Below are 21432 nucleotides of genomic sequence, written 5' to 3' on the forward strand. Positions count from 1 at the left end.
AAATGGGTCATTTTTGTAAGAGACATTTTCCTGTCCTTCATTCTTGGCTAGGGAAATTCACTTTGGAACCTTCAATGTATGTTCACTGCTTTTAATCTCTTTGGTTCAATGTTGAGAAGGCTGACAGGATTCTTTCCAAATTATTACCAATTCTTTTCAAATTCTTTTCAAACTCTTCAAAATATAAAAGCCTTGGGAATTCCCTGGTGGTCAGGTGGTTAGGCCTCGGCGCTTTCACTGCTGGGGCCAGGGTTCGATCCCTGGTCAGGGAACTAAGATGCCGTAAGCCACGCAGAGCGGCCAAAACAACAACAACAACAAAACCCAAAATATAAAAGCCTGTGGGTTAGATGGGTGAGCTAGCCTGGGAGCCTCACAACCACTTAGAACACATTATTCTTACATAAAGCCATGGGCATCCACACATTTGTCAATGTATCTACGGACAAGCGTCCGTAGCTGAGTTAGAGGTTGCCTGTATTCGAATTTTGCAGGTCCCACTGACTGCTTCATCGGTCTCTAAAATTGAAATGACCGGAGAGATGCAGAGGCAAGAGCACATGGGAGACCAGGGGGAGAATAAGAACAGCTGAGTTCAACGTTTGCATGAAAGCCGTTTCATCCACTCTCAACAGCCAGGAGCACAGGGTTTGGGGAAAGCTAAAGCTATTACTAGATATTCTGACCTACTTAGGGAGAAGTTCGAGTTTCTAATTTGGGCACCACGGCAGATCTGCTGGGCAGTTCATGAAGCAAAAATCCTTTGGAGATAAAGATTTGGTGCAAATGTAGAAAAGGTCTTAAACAAACTGGTATTTCGTGTAAATCCCGAATCAGATGTACGGTTTTCCCTAAGCAAGAAGGAACATGAATTATGAAGAACTATGCAGAAATCCCTGTGAAATGTTTGGTACATCCCCCAAATGAAAAGTTCTTACTTAGAGAGTAGTTGGGGGAAAACAAAAATTCTGAGGCTACTGACATGTCCCTAAACATGTTAATGTCTTCTATGCCAAGCAGCCCTCAGAATAGGTTCTGATACTATCGGGGCTGAAAGGAATGGTTTTAGAATTTGTTGTTTTTATTTGGAAACTACCAGTCTGAGAATAAATAAATGAGCAAGGCAAAAAGGTGTTTCCCGGGCTTCCCTGGTGGCGCAGTGGTTAAGAGTCCGCCTGCCGATGCAGGGGACACGGGTTCGTGCCCCGGTCCGGGAAGATCCCACATGCCGCGGAGCGGCTGAGCCCGTGAGCCATGGCCACTGAGCCTGCGCGTCCAGAGCCTGTGCTCCGCAACGGGAGAGGCCACAACAGTGAGAGGCCCGCATACCGCAAAAAAAACAAAAAAAAGGTGTTTCCCCTTGAGTTTTTAACCTGTTTTTCGAAAACTGGACAAAACTGTTTTAATACCTAGGTTTTCATATTTGGACATAAACATCGATTTTAATTTTCCACAGAAGTTATACCTCAAGTCCCTTGAAATTTTTGATCCAAATGTATAAGTTACAGTTTATTACAATAAGCTCCCCTCCAAGAAGAACTATGGGAAGCCATAAATATACAAAACTGAGAAGAATGATGTAAATCCCACTCTTTCTTCCAATGATGTTTTGAAAGATTTAACGAGCAAAAGCTCCGTCCATGAAAGGTATTTTGTAATGCCACAAAGAGAGACACAGCACGGACCGTAAAACGGTTATTTTCTTGCATATAAATCAAAGTTGTTTGACACGACAGTGCGAACACTGTCACTGACAGCAAATGCTTGTCTCTCCTGAGCTACCACTAGATTCCTACATCCCTCTCTCCACACCCCACCCCCCGACAACACACACACACACACACACACACTGACACACTGACCTGTACGGAAGCCTCGCTCTTCATGAGATAGCGGACCTTGCTGAGAATGCACTGATGGAGCTGGACCCATGAGATGGCTCTGTCTTCCCTAATCAGGAAAGGTGGCCCAAACCTGGAAATCCAAGGAAATGAGGTTATTTCGGCAAAAGAAAAAGCAACAATACCCAACAGTCAAGAGCATTGGCTCTACTCATTGGCTTCTCTCAACTGGATAAGAGTTGAGCACAAAACACAATACAAAATTGCCCATCTGAGACCCTCGTTATGAATGGAGACATGGCAGTGTAAAGAGGTGGCTGGGAAACCCTCTTCCCCAGAGAAAGAGCACAGGACCCAGAGGAAAGCCAGGCAGAGATAAGCCCAGTGGACACATCGATGGCTTTGTGTATCGGAATATTCTCGCAACTGGGAATGTTTTCCATATCCCGATCCGATGAGCACGCAGCAGTGAGCTTGTGGTGCCCAGACTGCCTGCTGTCAATTCCAGCTCTGTCCTGGGTACCTCTGGACAAATCACTGACCTTTGACTGCTCTCTGGCCCCACCTGCAAGGCTGCGTGAAGATCCAATGGGGTAAGAATGTGCTACAGTTGAATTAACTTTGCGAAAGTTAAGTACGAGCTGGTGCACTGGATGGGCAAGGGCACCGGGCGTCAATTGTTGAATAGACAGATTGGGTTTATTTACCTTATCCTCTATTACTAGGCATTTGGGTTGTTTCCAACTTTTTATTTAAGCAATGCTTGCTCATGGCAGGAACTATACACGTCCTTTTGCCTACGCCTTTGGGTGCACATGACTAATTGTTTCTTTGGGATAAAGTTCCAGAAGTGGAAATAAGACCAAAGCTATTTATTTCCAACCTGCCCTCTAGAAAAGCCACACCAATTTACCCGTGAAGCATGTGCCCCATTCTCTTGACACTTGCCCGGAATGAGTATTATCAATTTTTTAAAGTTTTTTAATAGTCTGAAAGGTTAAGTATAGCATCTTGCTATTGCCATCAGAATTTCTTCTACTACTAACGAAGCTGAATATTTTAAACTATGCCTGTATTTCTTCTGTGAATTAATGTTCATCTCTGTGGCTCATTTTACTAAAAGAATACTATTTCTGTCCCTAATCTGAGAGCTAGGTTTTATATGACGGATATGCATCCTTCAGCTGTCACATGATGTAAATACTTTTCTTCGTTTGTGCTTTGCCTTTCAAATGTGCTCTTAGCTTAGCATTTTAAATGTATTGAAAACATTAGACTTTTCCTTGATAGCCTCCTGCCTTAGGTGTTAAAACAGCCCCCAACTCAAAGATATAAATATTCCCCTATATTACCTTCAAGTTATTTTATGGTTTCCTTTTCTGTAATTACCTCTCCAATCAATATATACATGAGAATTTATGGCGGGAGTAAAAAAATTGATTATTTAAAATAAAAAGCAAAGTATCAGTTAGCCCAGGCTTAGTATTAAATAATTCATTCACTCCTTACTAATATGAAATACACCATTTTTATCATCTAACAAATACTGAAGTACACTTGACCTGTTCTCAATGACCTGTGTCATTGATTTAAGTGTATACACTTCCGCCTGTATCACAATATTTTAATAATTAAAACTTTATTCTGTTTCACTAGAAAAATCCCTCTTCCTTCTTTCTCCTGCCCCCAATATTTTCTGGCTACTCTTACGAGTTTGTTCTTCCAGATAAATTTTACAAACGTTTTATCCATCTAAAATTTTTTCATTGGAGTAATATCTTTTAAATATTTTATTTGCATTCTGTAAGAAAGCTATCTGGTTTTGTATATTTGTTATGCAACCAGTCACTTTCCTGAACTCTTTCATTAGTTCTAATTACTTTCAAGTTCTTGGTTTTCTGGATAGAAAATAATATAATTTGCAAATAGTGGTCATTTTACCTCCTCTTTCCAATAGCCAGTTTCTTTTTCCTTTGTCTTACTGCACTGCCTAGGCCTTACAGCACAGTATAAAATAATGGTGAGAGCAAAAATCATTGTTCCTAAAACCAACAGGGAAACCTCCGATGCTCAATTGTTAAGGACAATGTTAGCCATCTGCTGAACGCAGTCATTTCTGATCCTCTTGATCAGGAAGTACCTTACTCCCTACTCCTTGTTGATCAACTTTGAGAATGGATATTTATTTTTTTTCAAATTAGAATTATTCTAGCACAAATTCCAAGTACACGTTGACACAACCCAGACATCATGTAAAAGAAGGATGAAGTTAAACATACCTGCTGGCCTGCTGGCCTGAGCCCACCAAATTACAGAAGAGGATTAGCACCGTGTTCTCGCTGTGGACGGGCAGGGATAATCGCTGACCCTCGCGGACTGCCAAGCATGGGGAGATGGGTAGACCAGATGGACGAGCTGAAGGGCGAGAATTACATTTGTGTTCTTAAAGGAGCTGCTGCGCTGCGTCAGAACCCTGGCTTCTAGCCCCTCTTCTCTTTGATCATCCATTAACCACCCTTGGGAGACGCTGGAGGGCTTCAGGGGAAGTGATATTAAGGTTCATGGCACTTGCTCCATCAGGCACTGGGCATAAGATGACATACATGGTAGTGAATTTGCTGTCAGCCAATTTTAAAGTATAGGCGGGGATTTTAATTAATACTTTTCAAAGCCAATCTGAAAAATACACCAAAATGATTTTGGTTGCTCGTATGCTTTGATCAGAGAGCTGTAGAGTATCCGCTCTCTTAGAACGCCAACGTAAGGGGTACAGAGAGAAGGTAAGAATCTTTATTGTTGAGGAAGTAGAGGAACTGGACCATCCTCAATTTCCAATCAGCTCTGAAATTTTACTTTTAAGGCACAGATGTGTCCTGTGATTGAATCTGAAATGAGGGCTATTTCACTGAGTTATCACATAATCAGGGCCTGTCAATGTCCTGTTCCAGGCCCAGAGTCTCTCTGTTGACTCAGAGCAACTGCAGACACTCAGTTCCCACAGCCTGCCTGCCACCTAGGCTGGCCGAGGATATGGTCCAGGACATAGGATTCATCTGGGGTATGTGTGTAACAGTGGCACAAGGTCCTCTAAATATGAGCCTTACTGACTGGCTAATTGGACCAAAATGGATACTGACCTACAACGAAAGGCTGTCAGAAACTGACCATCTTTGCCTATCCAAAGTTTAGGAAAAGTTAACAGAGGGAAGCGGGACTGTTAACAAAACGTCATTTAATAATCTCTTTGGCCATCTATGCTCCAGTTTGTAACAGTTTTACTTCAAGCACTGACCTTGAACCATAAGAGTCCTGAAGACAAAGATTACCCCAGCACCTATTCTGAACAGTGGTTCTCAGAATGTGGTCCCAGGACCAGCAGCGTCAGCATCACCTGGGAACTTGCTAGACATGTAATTTCTCAGGCCCCACCCCTGGCCTACGGAATCAAAAACACTGTGGGCAGGGCTCAGAAATCTGTTTAAACAAGACCTCCAGGTGACTCTGATACTAAGGTTTCAAGAACCCCTGTCTTAGTTGATTAACTTTTTTAATCAACCATCTGTACAACAAATATCGGAGAAGATAAGCCTGATATTTCCAAGTACTAAAATTAAGTGTCTTTTGCCTTAGCACCCAATGAGTATCGTCTCAAACCTGTAACTCATAATATCCAAATAACATTATGCAAAGCACTCTTGTACCTGAGAGCATCTCCTGGCCAGGTGACGGAGGGGCTTGGAAGGCATACACATTATCTCCCTCTGCAATAGTATTCAAGTCCTCTTCATCAAAGAAAGACCGCTGGAGTCCACTGGGATGAAGTTCAACCAAGATCACCTGGAATGAGGAGGATCACTTTCCCTCTAGTTTCTCAAAGGGAACTTAACAAACACATCATGCCTTTATTTATTTATAAGTCTTTTTTAAAAAAATATTTATTTATTTATTTTTGGCTACGTTGGGTCTTCGTTGCTGCGCGCGGGCTTTCTCTAGTTGTGGCAAGCGGGGGCTACTCTTCGTTGCGGTGCGCGGGCTTCTCGTGGCGGTGGCTTCTCTTGTTGTGGAGCATGGGCTCTAGGTGCGTGGGCTTCAGTAGTCGTGGCACGTGGGCTCAGTAGTTGTGGCTCGCAGGCTCTAGAGCGCACGCTCAGCAGTTGTGGTACACAGGCTTAGTTGCTCTTCGGCATGTGGGATCTTCCCGGACCAGGGATCGAACCCGTGTCCCCTGCACTGGCAGGCGGATTCTTAACCACTGTGCCACCAGGGAAGTCCCCTGTAAGTCTTTTTTCTTTTTTTTTTTTTCATTTATTTTTGGCTGTGTTGGGTCTTCGTTGCTGTGCGTGGGCTTTCTCTAGTTGTGGCGAGCGGGGGCTACTCTTTGTTGTGGTGCGCAGGCTTCTCATTGTGGTGGATTCTCTTATTGCAGAGCATGGGCTCTAGGCACACGGGCTTCAGTAGTTGTGGCACGCAGGCTCAGCAGTTGTGGCTCGGGGGTTTTGAAGCACAGGCTCAGTAGTTGTGGCACCCGGGCTTAGCTGCTCCGTGGCATGTGGGATCTTCCTGGACCAGGGCTCAAACCCATGTCCCCTGCATTGGCAGGCGGATTCTTAACCACTGCACCACCAGGGAAGTCCCCCATGATGCCTTTTAAATTCCTGACAGTCCTTTTACTCTCTTAAAGTTTCAAACTCTACCTCTCTTAGACTTCTCCCCTTTTGATCTTTTATTACTGCTATTTTTTCCCCCAAGACTCTCTCACCCACTGTCCTACTCTCTCCCTCACTATAGATTCCCATATAGCACTTTGGGTTTACAAAGCAAGATACACACATTTTTTTTCCCCAGTTGAGATCCTCATTAAAATGGTGAGAGAGGTCAGAGGGATTGACTGGGTGGGGGCAGGAAGGAGTCCACTGGGGTGATGGAAAGCCTCAATAATCATGGTGGTTACACGTATGTACACGCATGCAAAAATTCAAGTTATAACCCTAAGACATGGACACTTTCTTGTACCTATGTTATTCCTTAACAAAAAGGTTAAAAATACTCTTTAATTAGAAAACAATCCCACGAGGTCACCAGGGAAGTGTAAAATTTCCATTTTACAATTAAAGAAACAGATGACCAATTACTTTGTCCAAGGTCAGAAAACTAGAAGGGACTGAATCACAATTAGAACCCCACTGCGAGCCCTTCTCATCATACTGCATTGCTGTTCACCACCATCACTTCTACCCTGTCCTTTCATGGGGGACCCTGTTAGGAGTCTGCCCTCCAAAGTCAAGTGAATCCAAACTCTTTACCAAGATGCTAAAAAAAAAAAAAAAAAAAAATTGGAGCACGTCCATCCCACTCTCTTCCAAATTGCCTCTCTCATATGTACACCACAAGTTCCTTCAGTAGTTCCTTATATTTCATTTATTGTCCCTTCGGTCTCCTGGCTTATATTCTCGGGAGTGAAAGTATAGAATAGTGGTTGTGAAATCAAACCATCTGCGTTTGATTTCAAATCCTGGCCCAGCCACTTACCAGCTGTGTGACCTTGGGTAAGTCACTCAACTTCTCGGTGCTTGCTGCTAAAATGAGGATAATTGTAATATCTACCTCACAGGATGGTGGTGAGGAGTAAATTAGCTATAAAGTTCACAGAATGGCACTCAGCACTTAGTAAGCCCTACTGAGAGTCAGCTATTGTTGAAATGACGATGATAGACTGTAATCATTACCACCTTCTTGGAAGACAAAGGCGGTATCCTTTTCTGGTTATTTTGTGAAAAGGCAGGAAGAGGTCAAGGCCCCGTCAGCACAGACACCAGGGACTATTAATCAAACAGAAACTCAGGAGTCACTCAGGAATCACCGCGAGCCAGAAATTAACCTAAACACCCTAGACAGCCGGCCCAGTTAGCATCCATCAATCCCATCACCAGGCCCCATCACACCTCATCCACAGGGATGCCACCTTCCTCTGCAACCATCTTCCTCAGGGCTGCCACCGTGCTGAGGATTGGCACGGCCAGGCCAACCCGCAGGGACCGCTGGCTCTTAGAGGGGAAGACCAAGGTGACGCTCAAGAATCTGGAAAATAGGAAGGAGGCCACATCCTTAAAGGACTGACATGGATTGTTGCCACCATCACTGATAATGGATCGAGTTCAGCACTTAGGCAAAATCTCTGCTTCCTGGTCGGGTCATTGCCCTTTAAGTATGCTGCCACCAGGTGGCAGTGGAGAGCCAAATCTCCAAGGGTCTCAGCTGAGTGTACTTTTCCAGCAAGTTAAAAATAAAAGATATTTGATTAAGAATCACAATACAGACCTTCCTCAACTTATGATGGGATTACATCCCGACAAACCCATTCATTGTAAATTGAAAACATCTTAAATCGAAAATACATTTAATAAAACTAAACCACCGAACAGCACAGCTTAGCCCCGCCTGCCTTGAACGTGCTCGGACTTACATTAGCCTACAGTTGGGCCAAATCATCTAACACAAAGCTTCCGTGCTAATAAGGCGTTGAGTCGCTCATGTAATTTATTGAATACTATATGGAAAGTGAAAAACAGTGATTTTAAGTGTATCAGTTGTTTACCCTCGTGATCACCAGGCTGGACTGGGAGCTGTGGTGCTCCCCTGCCCAGCCTCACAAGAGAGGACCACACCTCATACCGCTCATCTGGGAAAAGATCAAAATTCAAAATGTGAAGCACCGTCTCTACTGAATGCGCATCACTTTCGTACCATTGTAAAGTCAAAATATTGTATACCAAACCATCGTAAGTCAGGGACCATCTGTACCGATCTATATAGTCTCCAGGTTCTGTTTGTTAAATAGATAATCTTAAGCAAAAAGAAACTTCAAAGTCTGAGAAGTAGAGCAGTCAAGCTTCTTCCAGGACAACTCAACACTGTTGATGAGGCTCTCCTTTCCTCCTGAAGTTCTCCCTCGGTGATTGGATACAGCCCTTCTGCCCCCCAGCCTCTCTGGACTCTCTCTGGTTCTACTTCCTACTACCCCCAGCAGCACACCAGGGCTCACCCCTCCAGCTCCTGTTTCCCCTGCTCTATACTGCAGTAATTATCCAATTCATACAACTAGTTAGCCGAACTGGGACTTGAACCCAGGCAGTCTGGCCCCAGAGTCAGTGGTCCTAACCACTGTGGGATGCTGCATCAGGCCAGGTGTCACAGCTCGTATCTGTCAGTAGCCATCATCCGATGATAGGATAAGCCAGTGTTATATTTGTGGCATAGACAGTCAGCAGCACAGGAATTCAGAGCAGAAAGGGGGATTAAGTTGCCAGGAAAGGCTTTACAAAGCCGTCATGTCTTCACTGCATCCTAAAGATGGAGGATGCCAACAGACAGAGGGCAAGAAAAATGGTTTTTACGAAGGTGAGGAACCCAGGGAAGAAATGCCAGCTTCCACGACAGTGAAGGTGCCCCATATAGTTCGCTAAAATTCCATGAGACTGACACGGGCCATCGCCTTAACAGTCACTGCCAAGCCCTGGACTTCTGGGATGCTTGCACTATGTGCTTCTTACTTTTGCAGTGACCACACCTCCTACCTAACCCTGCCTCGTCTTTTCTTTTTTTTCCTCATATCTCCTAACAACCCTTTTCCTTTTTCTTTGCTCTTTAAATAAACCTTTTCCTACACCTTCACTAAGAGGAAAAAGGATTTGGAAATAAAGCAGGGGAAAGCAGAGGGTGATAGATTTTCTCCTGTTCGCCCCTGTCTGATTGAGTAGTACCAACTGGCTGGTGCCGGCTTCTGAATGGGCTAAAGACGTAAGCCTGGCAACAGGGCTGATAAACAAAAGCATGTTTATAATTCCTTCTTCGGCTAAAGAAGGGACTCTGTAACCTTTCACGTTAATTGTCCCATTCAATCCTTGAATGTCCCCAAGCTGCAAAGCTTGGCTGAGAAGCAACGGAGAAAATGCAGCTGCAAGCCCAAAAGATTCCCAAGGATGGAAGTCAAGTTCACGGGCATGATGCTCACGTACCTCGTCTGTCGCAAGGGGATAGGCAGTGACACACACAGGAAAGGATCGAAGGTGTTGCTCTGTTTCAGGCAGTGGGGACAGGTCAAGGAAGATCTGTGAGGGTAGAGGATACACATGAAAGTTTAATCACACTGAACGGTTTGGCGGTTCCTCAAAAAGTTAATTAGAGAGCCACCATTGCAATTCCACTCCGAGATCTGTACCACAAAGAACTGAAAACAGGTATTCAAACCCTTGTACACAGAGGTTCACGGCAGCATTATGCACAATAGTCAAAGGGTGGATACAACTCAAGTGTCCGTCAATGGGTAAACGGGTAAACAAAATGTGTTACAGACACATAATGGTTATTATTCAGCCACGAGGTCCTGACACTTGTTACATGAATGAACCTCGAAAACGTCATGTGAGTAAAAGAAGCCAGGCACCAAAGGCCACACATTCATGATTCCAATTATGTGAAAAATCCAGAGTGGGTAAAGCCACAGGGACGGAAAGCAGATTGGCGGTTGCCAGGTGCTGAGAAGAGGGAGGCCTGGGGAGTGACTGCTTCATGGGTACCAGGTTTTCTTCTGGGGGTGACAAAAATGGTTAGGAACCAGAAAAAACTGGTGGTTGCACACCATGGTGGGTGTACATTCCGCTGAATTGCACACTTAAAAGGGTTAATTTCATGTTATGTGACTCATCTCAATTTCTTAAAAAGGATAAAGTTTAGTCACATGTATGAGTGCACTGAGTATGGGAAGGGATGCTGTAACCCCTCCAAATAGAAAGATACTGTGACAGCTTTCAAGCTCAAAGGTCTCAGCCTCACTGGGCCCCAGAATCACATAGGATGCTTTTTTTCAAATGCAGAGGTCCAGGCCCCACTCCTCGAGATTCTGTTTCAAGGGAAGCAGGGAGAGAGAGGCACAGTCATCAGAATTTTAAAAGCTCCCCAGGTGACTCTAGTGTTCAACCAGGCAGAGAACCACTGATGCAATCCACCTGCCTCATTGTACGGCTAAAGGAAACAAAGTTCAGGAAATAGCAGCTAGTAGCAACAGCTAACGGTGAAAGAATTTACTAAAAACTGGGCATTGTGCATGGATTAACCCGTGTGCTAGCCATAATAACCAGGATGATCCCCATTTTACAGAAGAAAAAACTGAAACAGAGAGGTTAAGTCACTTGCCCAAGGACACACAGCTCTTAAGTGGCAGAGCTGGCTCAGGTTCCAGAGCCCATGCGCATCACCATGTCGTGAGTACAAGTAGATCCACATAGTTTATTTATATTCTTTAAGCTCTTTGAAATTTAACACTCCCATATTTAGCATGCATCTCTGAGAGGGAAAGGCGAGTTTTATATTCCACCCGGGTGCTCTTATTTTATTTCCTTCATCATATAATGCTCCATATTCTTCCAAGATATAAGGGGTTTCTGGATGCTACATTCCTTCTCCTAAAATCTACATGAATTTCCTTGGGAATAGGGGAGAATACTCCGCCACAGGTCCTGCTCTCAGCACTGGACAGCCCTAGGGTAAGTCAGCAAGAAAACCGGAGCTGGGATCAGAATCAGGTTTCCTGAATCTCGACAGAAAGCACCAGTCCTGCTGGGTTGGTTTTCCATTGAGCAGACAAAACAGAAAAAGCCAGGGCCCAGCAAGAACCCCTGAGGTTTTCAGGGTGTTGTCCCAGGCAACCCTAAGTGCTCTGCTCATAGCAAGTAGGCTTTCCTGGATACAAGTTAATAGAATGCCAACCATGATTTTAGAAAACAGAACCGAGTACAGACTGGAGTATTTAATGTTCGATCACTCTCTGGTAAATTTCCCTCTGGGAAAACCATCGCAATATTTGGTAAAAAGAAGGCATCAGACATCAAGCTCCAACCAGCAGGGGGACCTGCCATTTGTGGGGGCCCCTCTGCCACACCAGCTTCTCTCCCTCCCCTCTCCTCCCCTCACCCATCACGTACCGTGGCGTAACATAGGCCTGAAACATGTATTTTTGTCCTTGGGAAATTTCCAAATCCCTGTTTCATATTTAAGTGAACAAATGAGAAGGAATATTTTTCTTTGACTTATTCATTTTTTCTTTAAAGCTACTAAAACTAAGCGAGGCTGCATCTTTCTTGCAGATACATCATAGTCAACTGATTCAGGGATATGGCCTTTAGATTCAGCCATGAATCTCTGGCAGGGAGCAAGAGATGTGTAGTTTGGCGAAATCACAGAACGGTCTAATTTTGTATTTAAAGGATGGGGAAAATATATTGTTTTCATAATAAACCACAGAGAGGACATGAAATGCACCTGTTCCTCAAAGGATGAGAAATGAGGAAAGTGAGTGCGACCAACAGATCAGGGGGAAGGGCAGTGTCACTTTCACAGAAAACTCCAGATGTTACCAGGCTCCATCTACACCTCAAATGTGGCCTGGGGGTCCTTTCGTCCTTGCCATCTCCCCCAGAGTTTCACGGTCCTGTCCTACTATCTCCCAGGTACTCACAGAGGAAAGAGACAGAAAATCACCCCAATGCCTTTCAATGTTCACTTGCCCATCTCCCCAAGCTATTTCATCCTCCTTGGCAAATTGTTTCTGTTCCAAAGCCAGCCTCTCACCTGCTGCTGAAACTCAGAACTGCTCTTTGCTCTCCACTGGTTACAAATGTCCCGAAATGGCACTGCTCGTTTCACATTCTGGCCTCTCACTGCTGCTGAATATATGTCTGACACCTCCAACCTGGCCAGCTTCACCTGCTCGCTGGCTGGCGAGACGGATGTCCAAGTCGGCAAGGTAATTATGATGATGCACAAGCAAGATGTCACCTCTCCAAGATCTGTTCTGAGGAAGTCTTCCAAAACATACTCTGCCTAAAAGGGAATGCTGCCTGTAACGGGGACCAGATTAGGCTTTCTGTGAATAAAAGCTATGAATGCTGTGAAGAGATGAACACACACACACACACACACATGCACACGCACACGCACACAGTCCCACCTGTAGCCCAAACTCCAACGTTGCAACAATCCTTGGCAATTAAACTGGCAGATGTTTTCAGGCTGTGGTAATAATCATATAGAATAACGAATTATTTGTCCTCTAGTTTATAACCTCCAGCACCCCAGTTCTATTCTTCCTTCTCTCCTCCAGCCAAAGGCAAAAACTCAGCCCCCTAAGAAAGAGGACAAGGGAGATGGAGGGAGAATCTCGGTGAACAGGGATCTCTGAATTAACCCATAATAACATTTCCAGCTTTCAGTTTCATAAAGGCCGATGCCAGGGCGGCCCTTCATCCCAGGCAACCTCCCCCCAAGGAAAAGAGGCTGAAGAGGGTCCAGGACAGCAAGTATCACCCTCAGGGGCTCCAGTGTGGAGCTGGTGCCCACCAACGGCTACAGAAAATCACTTTTCAGACCTCAAAAGTCCTAGCCTAGGTGGACGTCTCTAACTACATTTTTTCTTAACTCTGGACCAGTAGGCAGAAAGCAGCTATTTTTAGCTGTCACCAGTCTTTTTTTCCAGCATGAATATCTTGCTTCTTACTCATCATTCTATAGTAATCGACAAAGGGTCCTTGCGGTCCTTAGTCTCAGATCAGCTCAAATGTCACTTCTTCACGAATCCTCCCCTAACTCACGCCTTATGATACTGTGATTTATAATAAGAAATATATAATTGGTCTCCAACAGTTGTTCCAGACACAGAGCTCCTACAGCTTTTGGAATTTCCTAAGTGATAAGAGCAAGAATGAAGGTAAAAGGAGCATCTTTTGCTATTCATAACAAACCCCATCCCACCACACCTGAGTTTATGCTAATGAGGTGATATCTGGAAAGCCCCCAGAGAAAACCACAGGAGGGGGGCTTGTTGCCAGAGGGACCAAGCATGGGATTAGAGGGCTCCACCCCTACCTCCTGGGAAAAAAAAAAGGGGGGTCAGAGGTTGAGTTAACCACGTATGGCCAATAATTGGATCAATCATGCCTACATAATGTTGCTTCCATAAAAACCCCAGCAGAAGGGGCTGGGAGAGCTTCCAGGTTGGTGACCGTGGGGAGGTGCTGGGAGGGCGGTGCACCCAGCGAGGGGTGCAGAACCTCGCCCCTTCCCACAGACCTTGCTCTATGAATCTCCCATCTGGCTGTTCCTGAGTTATAGCCTTTCCAAATCAACTGGTAACCTGGTAAGTAAACGGTTTTCCTGAGTTCTGTGAGCCACTCTAGCAAATCATTGAACCTGAGGAGGGGGCCGTGGAAACCTCCAATTTATAGCCAGTCGGTCAGCAGCGCAGGTGACGACCCGGGACTTGCAATTGGTGTCCGGTGGGCAGGCAGTCCGCTGGGACTGAGCCCTTAACCTGCGGCGTCCGTGCCCGCTCTAAGTAGGTAGTGCCAGAATTGAGTTAAATTGTAGGACACTCAGTTGGCGTCCAGAGAGAATCGCAGAATTGCTTGGTGTGGGAAAAACACCCACACATCTGGGGTCAGAAGGATTGTGAGTGTGGAAGTAGTCAAGAGTAATGCAAAGGCAAACAAGAGTTTTTTTCCGCTTTCGCATCCATAACATGCACTTCAAAGCTCCCTCCATTTTTCCATCAAAGCACGTGCCAGTTATACAACTATGTAAAAACCCAGGAGTCGCCCTAGATGCTCATTGTTTCCTTGGTCCCTCCGCCCCTGACCCTTAAACCCGCTGGCAAGTCCTGTTGACTCTGTTCCCCACCAGCCCACGTCCCTCCATCTCCATCACTACCTCATGGTCCAGCCACCACCATTCTTCCACTGAGAGAACAGCACATCACCTGCTGCTCCAGCTCCCAGCCCTGCCTCACTTCATCACCAAAACAACCAGCCAATTCCTTTCTTTTTTCTTCTTTTTTGTTTTGGCCACACCGCAGGGCACGTGGGATCAGATCCCCAACCCGGGATCGGCCCTGTGCCACCTGCAGTGGAAGTGCGGAGTCTTAACCACTGGACTGCCAGGGAAGTCCCCACCAGCCAATTGCTTAAATGGAAAATTAGACCACACCCTGCCTTAAACTTTGCAGTGGTTCCCTTTGCCCCTGAGGCTACAACCCACACGACCAGGTGCGCACCCACCTGTCCAGCCTCACCTCCCACCCCTCACTACTCGATGGCCCTCTGTTCCTTGAACTTGCCTGGATCACTCCCACCCCAGACCCTTTGCTGCTTTTCCTGCCTGGAATACCCTGTCCCCAAGTATTTCAACGGCTGGCTCCTTGTCACTCAGTTCTCAGCTCAAATGTCCCCTCTGCAAAGAAGCCTGGCCTGAACACCTTATCTAAGGTTAGCTGCCTACCCCGCCTCCCAGGCGACATTCATCATCGTTGCAAATTGTTGCGTGTGTATTACGTGTGTATTATCTAACACCTCCCCCAGTAGAATGTGAGCTCCTTGAGAACGGGGGGCTGACTCCTTTCACAGCTCAATTCCCAGCACCTAGAAGAGGACCTGGCACGTAGTAGGCATGGATTAAATACCCAGAGAATAAAGGGATCTGCTTGGTTAGTATTTCCTCTTGTGGGCAAGGAGTTACACTCTTCGTTGTAGCCACTGGACCAAGCGCAGTATCAGATGCTCAAGGATGTGCAAGAAGGAAAAGAGGATGTGTGGACAAGGAGGGAAGAAGGTAGAGAGAATGAGTGAGTGGAGAAAGGAGGCAGATCTATGGTACGGGGGACACAGAGGAGGGGCACCTGAAGCCAATCACGGTGACCCTTCCCCAAGCTCTAACCCGCCCTTGCCTTATGCCTCCCCCTCCCTCCTTCTAGATTTTCTTCTCCCTCCTCCTCTATTCTTTTCCTCTGTCTCCTTATTTTGCTTTCAAGCAGCCTCTGCTTTGAGTACCTGGAGATAAGACAGATGCCCTGCAAGCAGCTTTCATGGCTAAAAGGTGAGTTAGTAGACACGAAATCTAGGTTTCCTCCATGTAAATCTCGTAGTGCATCACCACTTCTCTTAGGAAATCAGTGGGCATTTCTGTTTTTTTTTTCTGGGAGGGGGGATTTTATTTTATTTTATTTTATTTTTTTTATATTTTAACATCTTTATTGGAGTATAATTGCTTTACAATGGTGTGTTAGTTTCTGCTTTACAACAAAGTGAATCAGTTATATATATACATATGTTCCCGTATCTCTTCCCTCTTGCGTCTCCCTCCCTCCCACCCTCCCTATCCCACCCCTCTAGGTGGTCACAAAGCACCGAGCTGATCTCCCTGTGCTATGTGGCTGCTTCCAGTGGGCATTTCTTCATGGACAACGATGAGACTGGGGCTCATCCAGAAGAGATCTGAATTACCCAATGTGGTAAGCAAGCCAGGGCAGGAGGGGAGTGCCCCAGGGTCATTGTGGCTGTCGTTCAAGGTCGTTTGAAGTCCTTCTCCCTGGTGGGGCAGGGTGAGGGAACTTCTCAAGTGCTATGGATTTTCTGTTCCAGTGGGAAAGCAGCTTTGGCATTCTTCCAAAGTGTTTCCGAAACTACTTGCTCTTCCTAAATAAATAATCACCTCAAAGACAGTGATCACATCCAAATTATATTATGGACGATCCATGAATATAACATAAATCCTAAATTAGCACAATTTCTGGGCAATTTTAAGTCATCTTCTCCTTTCTAAATACAAAGAATACAAATCTCCCAAAAGTATGGAAGTAAACGGCTGTAAGTGAATTCTAGAAGGCTGAATAATTGTTACTTTGTTTGAAGTAAATAAGAGATAAAAAACCAACAGGAGGCTTATGAAAAAGACAACAGGGCAAAGGAAAGAGAAGAGCATGCAGAAGACTCAGAGAAAAACCCACCTTTGAAAGTGATTTAATGCAACATCCAAAAGAAAAATATAAAAAAATGTTTTGGGGCGTCCCTGGTGGTGCAGTGGTTGAGAGTCCGCCTGCCGATGCAGGGGACGCAGGTTCGTGCCCCGGTCCGGGAGGATCCCACATGCCGCGGAGCGGCTGCGCCTGTGAGCCATGGCCGCTGAGCCTGTGCGTCCGGAGCCTGTGCTCCGCAACGCGAGAGGCCACAGCAGTGAGAGGCCCGCGTACCGCAAAAAAAAAAAAAAAAAAAGTTTTGGTATCCATAATGGAGAACATGAAGGCAAAGCTTTTGTGCATGAAGTAACAGCAGAACCTCACAGAAAAGAACAAGGTCAGATGGAAGAGCCACCCAAGAGGAAGAATTACAAAGAAGCAGAAACAGGACTTGTGCTTCAGAGATTTATCAAAGGTCAAATCCTGCTTCTGCCATTTACTATGTGTCCTTGCGAAATGCCTGACCCCAGATTGTACCTCATCTCCTTGGGCTCTTCTATGTTAAATCAAAAACTATCTGGGCGAACATATATGTAACCAGTGGCTTCCCCTCAATCTTGATCACTGAGCTCATTCCCACCTCGAAGCGGATGTCACTCTCATTGAATATGTTCCCACCCTTTTCAACCCTATTCATCCTGCAGAGCCCGTGGAAACGCATACCTCCTCCGAGAAGCCCCGGGGGTTAGTGCTTTCGCTACAACATTGTCATTCTTGAAAATATTCTGCCTTATGTGAATCTCTGAACTGTCATATATAAAAGCCCAAAGAGAACATATACTTTCTGAAGTCAGAGTCTATATAATTATATATCTTTTATATCCTCCATTATGCTGGAAATAATGTGTGAAACTTGGCTCTCTGGCAATAAAGAACAAACCAGAAAGATCTCATCCACTTCTCAATGATGGCCTGCTGGGGAGATCCTGGCCTCCACATTCATACTCTGGAGAACCATGCTTGCATCACCTCTCCTTCAAGGGGGGGATGGAAGGCCCAGGAGACAGCAAGAAAGAAAAGAAATACTGAGGGGGCTTCCCTGGTGGCACAGTGGTTAAGAATCCACCTGCCAATGCAGGGGACACGGGTTCAAGCCACGGTCCGGGAAGATCCCACATGCCGTGGAGCAACTAAGCCCGTGCATCACAACTACTGAGCCTGCGCTCTAGAGCCCGCGAGCCACAACTACTGAAGCCTGCGTGCCTAGAGCCCGTGCTCCGCAACAAGAGAAGCCGCCGCAGTGAGAAGCCCACACACCGCAATGAAGAGTCGCCCCCACTCATCACAACTAGAGAAAGCCCGTGCGCAGCAACGGAGACCCAACGCAGCCAAAAATAAAATAAAAAGCACAAAAAAATGAAATACTGAGGGTCAGAGACAATAGAAGTTAGTGGTTAATTGGGATTTATAATGGGAGAGAGAAGGGTGTTTATGGTTTCTGTTGTTTTGTAATCTCGGGGTAAACCTGGCAAAGGGAGGTTAGTTACCAGCATAGGAGTTTGCTGAGCCCTTAAGGACAGATTCTAAACACACCCCATTCTTACCTGTACTGTGCTTGAAAGTGGCTTTGCACAAAGCTTTGGCCTAGAGGAAGCTGAGCTGATGGCGACAGGAGGTCCTCGGAGGTCTTCCTGGCTTCAGGCTGAAGCTGCAAAGAAATGAGGAGAGGAAGCAAGATCAGATGTGCCTCTCATCACTCCACTGCGTTCAGACCAGCGAACCTACACCTCCTCCTGGGTCCTCAGCACCATTCTATGGACCTAAACCTGCAGAACCAGGACCTTCCATGTTGTCTTACCGTAATCCGCCTCTCCTTCAATCCCTGGACCTCCCCAATTCCAAGAGAGACAGAGACAGAGACAGACAGAGAGAGAGGAGAGAGACAGTGGGAGAGAGACTATGAGAGTGTGTGTGTGTGCGTGTGTGCACTGAAAGAGCATGAACCTTGGTGGAGAACCCTGTTCTTTACCTCCATCTTTCTAGGGCCCCTGTGTCTAGATGCCTTCTGTACATTTCACTTGGATGAGCTGCCATCACTTCAAATACATCCACACCAAATCTGCCCATCTTCTACCTGCTAAGCTGTTTCTGTCCACATTTTCCAGGGAGCCAGTATTCTCTTTCTCAGACAGACCAGGTTTGCACCTTAGAATAATGGATGCATGAGCCTCCTCCCTCCACAATCTGTCCTATTGTATCCTTCTCTACATTCCCTTACGTATAAGTGTCCTGTTGCTGCTGTAACAAACGACCACAAACTAGTGGCTTGAAACAACAGAAATGTGTCCCCTCACAGGTCTCGAGACTATACATCCAAAATCAGCATCACGGAGCCGAAACCAAGGTGTCAGCAAGGCCGCACTCCCTCTGGAGGTTCTGGGGGAAAATACATTCCTTGTCTCTTCTACCTTCCGGTAGCTGCGGGAATTCCATGGCTTCTGGCCACATCACTCCCGTCTTTAAGGCCGGCAAAGAGCCAGGAGAAAGGACCACAGGGGAAGTGTTTGGGGAGAAATGTACTGATGTCTGAAATTTAATTTTAAATGCATCCAAAAAAAAAAAGATGAGAAAAAGATGGAGTGATGAGTGGACAGACGGATGGATAGGTAGATAAATACATGATAAAGCAATTTTAGTAAAATGTAAATTATAGAATCTAGGTGGTGGGTAGGAGATATTTGCTGTATAAGGAATTCAACTTTTCCATGTTTGAAATTTTTCATAATAAAATTTTGGTACAAATAAAAGTGACAAATACTAAGAAGAGTCAGTCCCACTATTTCATTAAACCCAATTTGACCAGAATACAGGATGTACAAAGGGGAGTAGAAAACAATGCTAGAGAGGGCATCTGGTACCATGTTGGATGGGGCCTTAAATGTCCTAAAGAAGATTCCTGGTTCAGTAAACAGCATAGTACCAGGGTTAAGGGTTAGACGCTGGAGTCAGACTGCTGGGGTTCAAATCCCTGCACTGGTACTTAGCTGGAGAGTTTCTCAACCTCAGATCCAGCTAAATCAATTACTTAAACTCTTTGTTCCATGGTTTTCCAATTTAATAAAGGGGTAATGAACGATAGTACCAATGTGCTAGGGATATTTTGAGATTAAAAGAGTTAATATATATAAAACACTTAGAATAGGGCCTGGCACACAGCAAGCACTGTATAAGTGTTTGCTGTTGTTACATGAAGGGGAGTGTCTAGTGGGTTTTGAACCTAAGCGGTGGCTACATGCACAGAGACACGCTATAACCTGACAGGCATGGGCACGATGAAGGAGGGGGCGTCTGGAGTTAGGACACAAATTATGAGGCTCAAGGGTCCGGGTGCCAACAGGGTGAACTAGAGTAGGAGCCATGAAAATAAAAAGGAGGTAGGAGCTCAATCAAGACACCCTGTGCGCACAGCTCATAACTGAGCACCTGATGGGGAAGGAAACGGAGACAGAGGGAGGGATACACAGGGCCAGCTCCAAGCTTCCAGTCTGATGCCTGGAGAACCACTTTCCATTAACAGAAGAGGGAAAGGCAAAAGGAGAAGTGGGTCAGGGGAGGAGGGGAGGGCAAGCCAAGTTCGAGGCAGAGACACCTACGGCAGGTAAATGAAGGGCTCGGAGGAGAGAGAGAACTTGGGTACAGAGCGGGCACTGGCATCTGGGCCTGCTCAGGATTGACGCTTCTTCTTTGGGAGTAGCCTCAGTCCATGGGGAGGTGGGGGAGGCTCTTTCCTCGGGGGTCCTGTCCTCCCTTACCAAGAGACAGGCAGGCACATGACCCAAGCTAGACGGATGAGATGTTCCTGCCCTGCGTGTCAATCATGGGCAGAGTGACCCAAAGGCTGCAAACACCGACTCTAGCGGAAGTGTCCAGGCTGGAGGATTGAGCTGTTCCTGCCACTGAGACACCCTTACCCCAGAGCTGTCTGGTTCTTGATGGTTCCAAGCCTGGTCTTCAGCCTTCCCTTCGATTCTGCACACTCCCCCTTAGCCTTCCAACTAATCCCCTTCTTGTTTGAGTCATCTGGTTGGCTGCCGTTCCTCGCAACCAAAGACCTCACAATGATCTGGGTTGCTTCTGCACCCAGATGATAAGGCAGCACGCGTTGAGGGAGGCTGTGGACGTGACCATCCAAGGATGGGTATGGAAAGTGAAAATCCCAGACAAGGCTGGGGTAAGAGGCAGCAGGGGGTCACTCACAAAGCATGGTCTATCAGGTGAGACCTGGCTGGCGCTGCCCTGCTAACCAAGTGACCCTAAAACCCTCCCTGAGCCTCACTCCACATCTAAAAGGAATAGGACTATTACATCCACCTCATGGAGCTGTCATTTGAACCAAAAAAGATGTGGGTATCCTGCCTGGCACATAGTAGGTGCTTAATAAATGTTAGCTTCCTGGTCCTCTCCCCACCCTCATCCCTTTCTTAATTCTGCAAGAGTGGAGTTTCCTGTGCGATAAACTACCCAAAAGGTTGCTAGTGTCACAGTGTCTACAGGATAGTAAAAAGATGCCCTATTCACCAGACAAAAACATTTATCGTTGCATTAACAGAGAAGAAAGCGGTCCTTATATTTTCTATTCTAGTTTCAAATAAATCGAACTACATGGCTTTCATATGTTTTGAAACAGAAATAACCTCAGAAAGAAAAATTGTTCAGAGTTACACAGGGCACAGTCCCTTTCCTTCTTGGAAACAGAAAATGAAGTTTGTGCCAAATAGTCCAATAGCTCTGCTCTTTCACCTTCAAGCGTTC

The 21432-nt window shown here is 45.8% G+C and overlaps 1 protein-coding gene across 2 annotated transcripts in view; it reads right to left on the reverse strand.

Moving 5' to 3' along the window:
• The window catches only part of USP43 (ubiquitin specific peptidase 43), a 63160-nt gene that overhangs the window by 24943 nt on the left and 16785 nt on the right, over positions 1-21432 (reverse strand). For both annotated transcript variants that reach the window (XM_089900353.1, XM_022595990.3), the window contains exons 3-8: positions 18225-18328; positions 9857-9949; positions 7784-7919; positions 5543-5678; positions 4121-4256; positions 1863-1974 (exon numbers count right to left, since the gene is read on the reverse strand). In XM_089900353.1, the coding sequence (XP_089756479.1) occupies positions 1863-1974; positions 4121-4256; positions 5543-5678; positions 7784-7919; positions 9857-9949; positions 18225-18328 (717 nt within the window). The remainder of the gene's footprint in view (positions 1-1862; positions 1975-4120; positions 4257-5542; positions 5679-7783; positions 7920-9856; positions 9950-18224; positions 18329-21432) is intronic.

This window comes from Delphinapterus leucas, chromosome 19, assembly GCF_059928025.1.
Source record: "Delphinapterus leucas isolate spDelLeu-1000000601 "Yukka" chromosome 19, BTC_Dleu_Yukka2, whole genome shotgun sequence".
Classification (NCBI taxonomy): domain Eukaryota; kingdom Metazoa; phylum Chordata; class Mammalia; order Artiodactyla; family Monodontidae; genus Delphinapterus; species Delphinapterus leucas.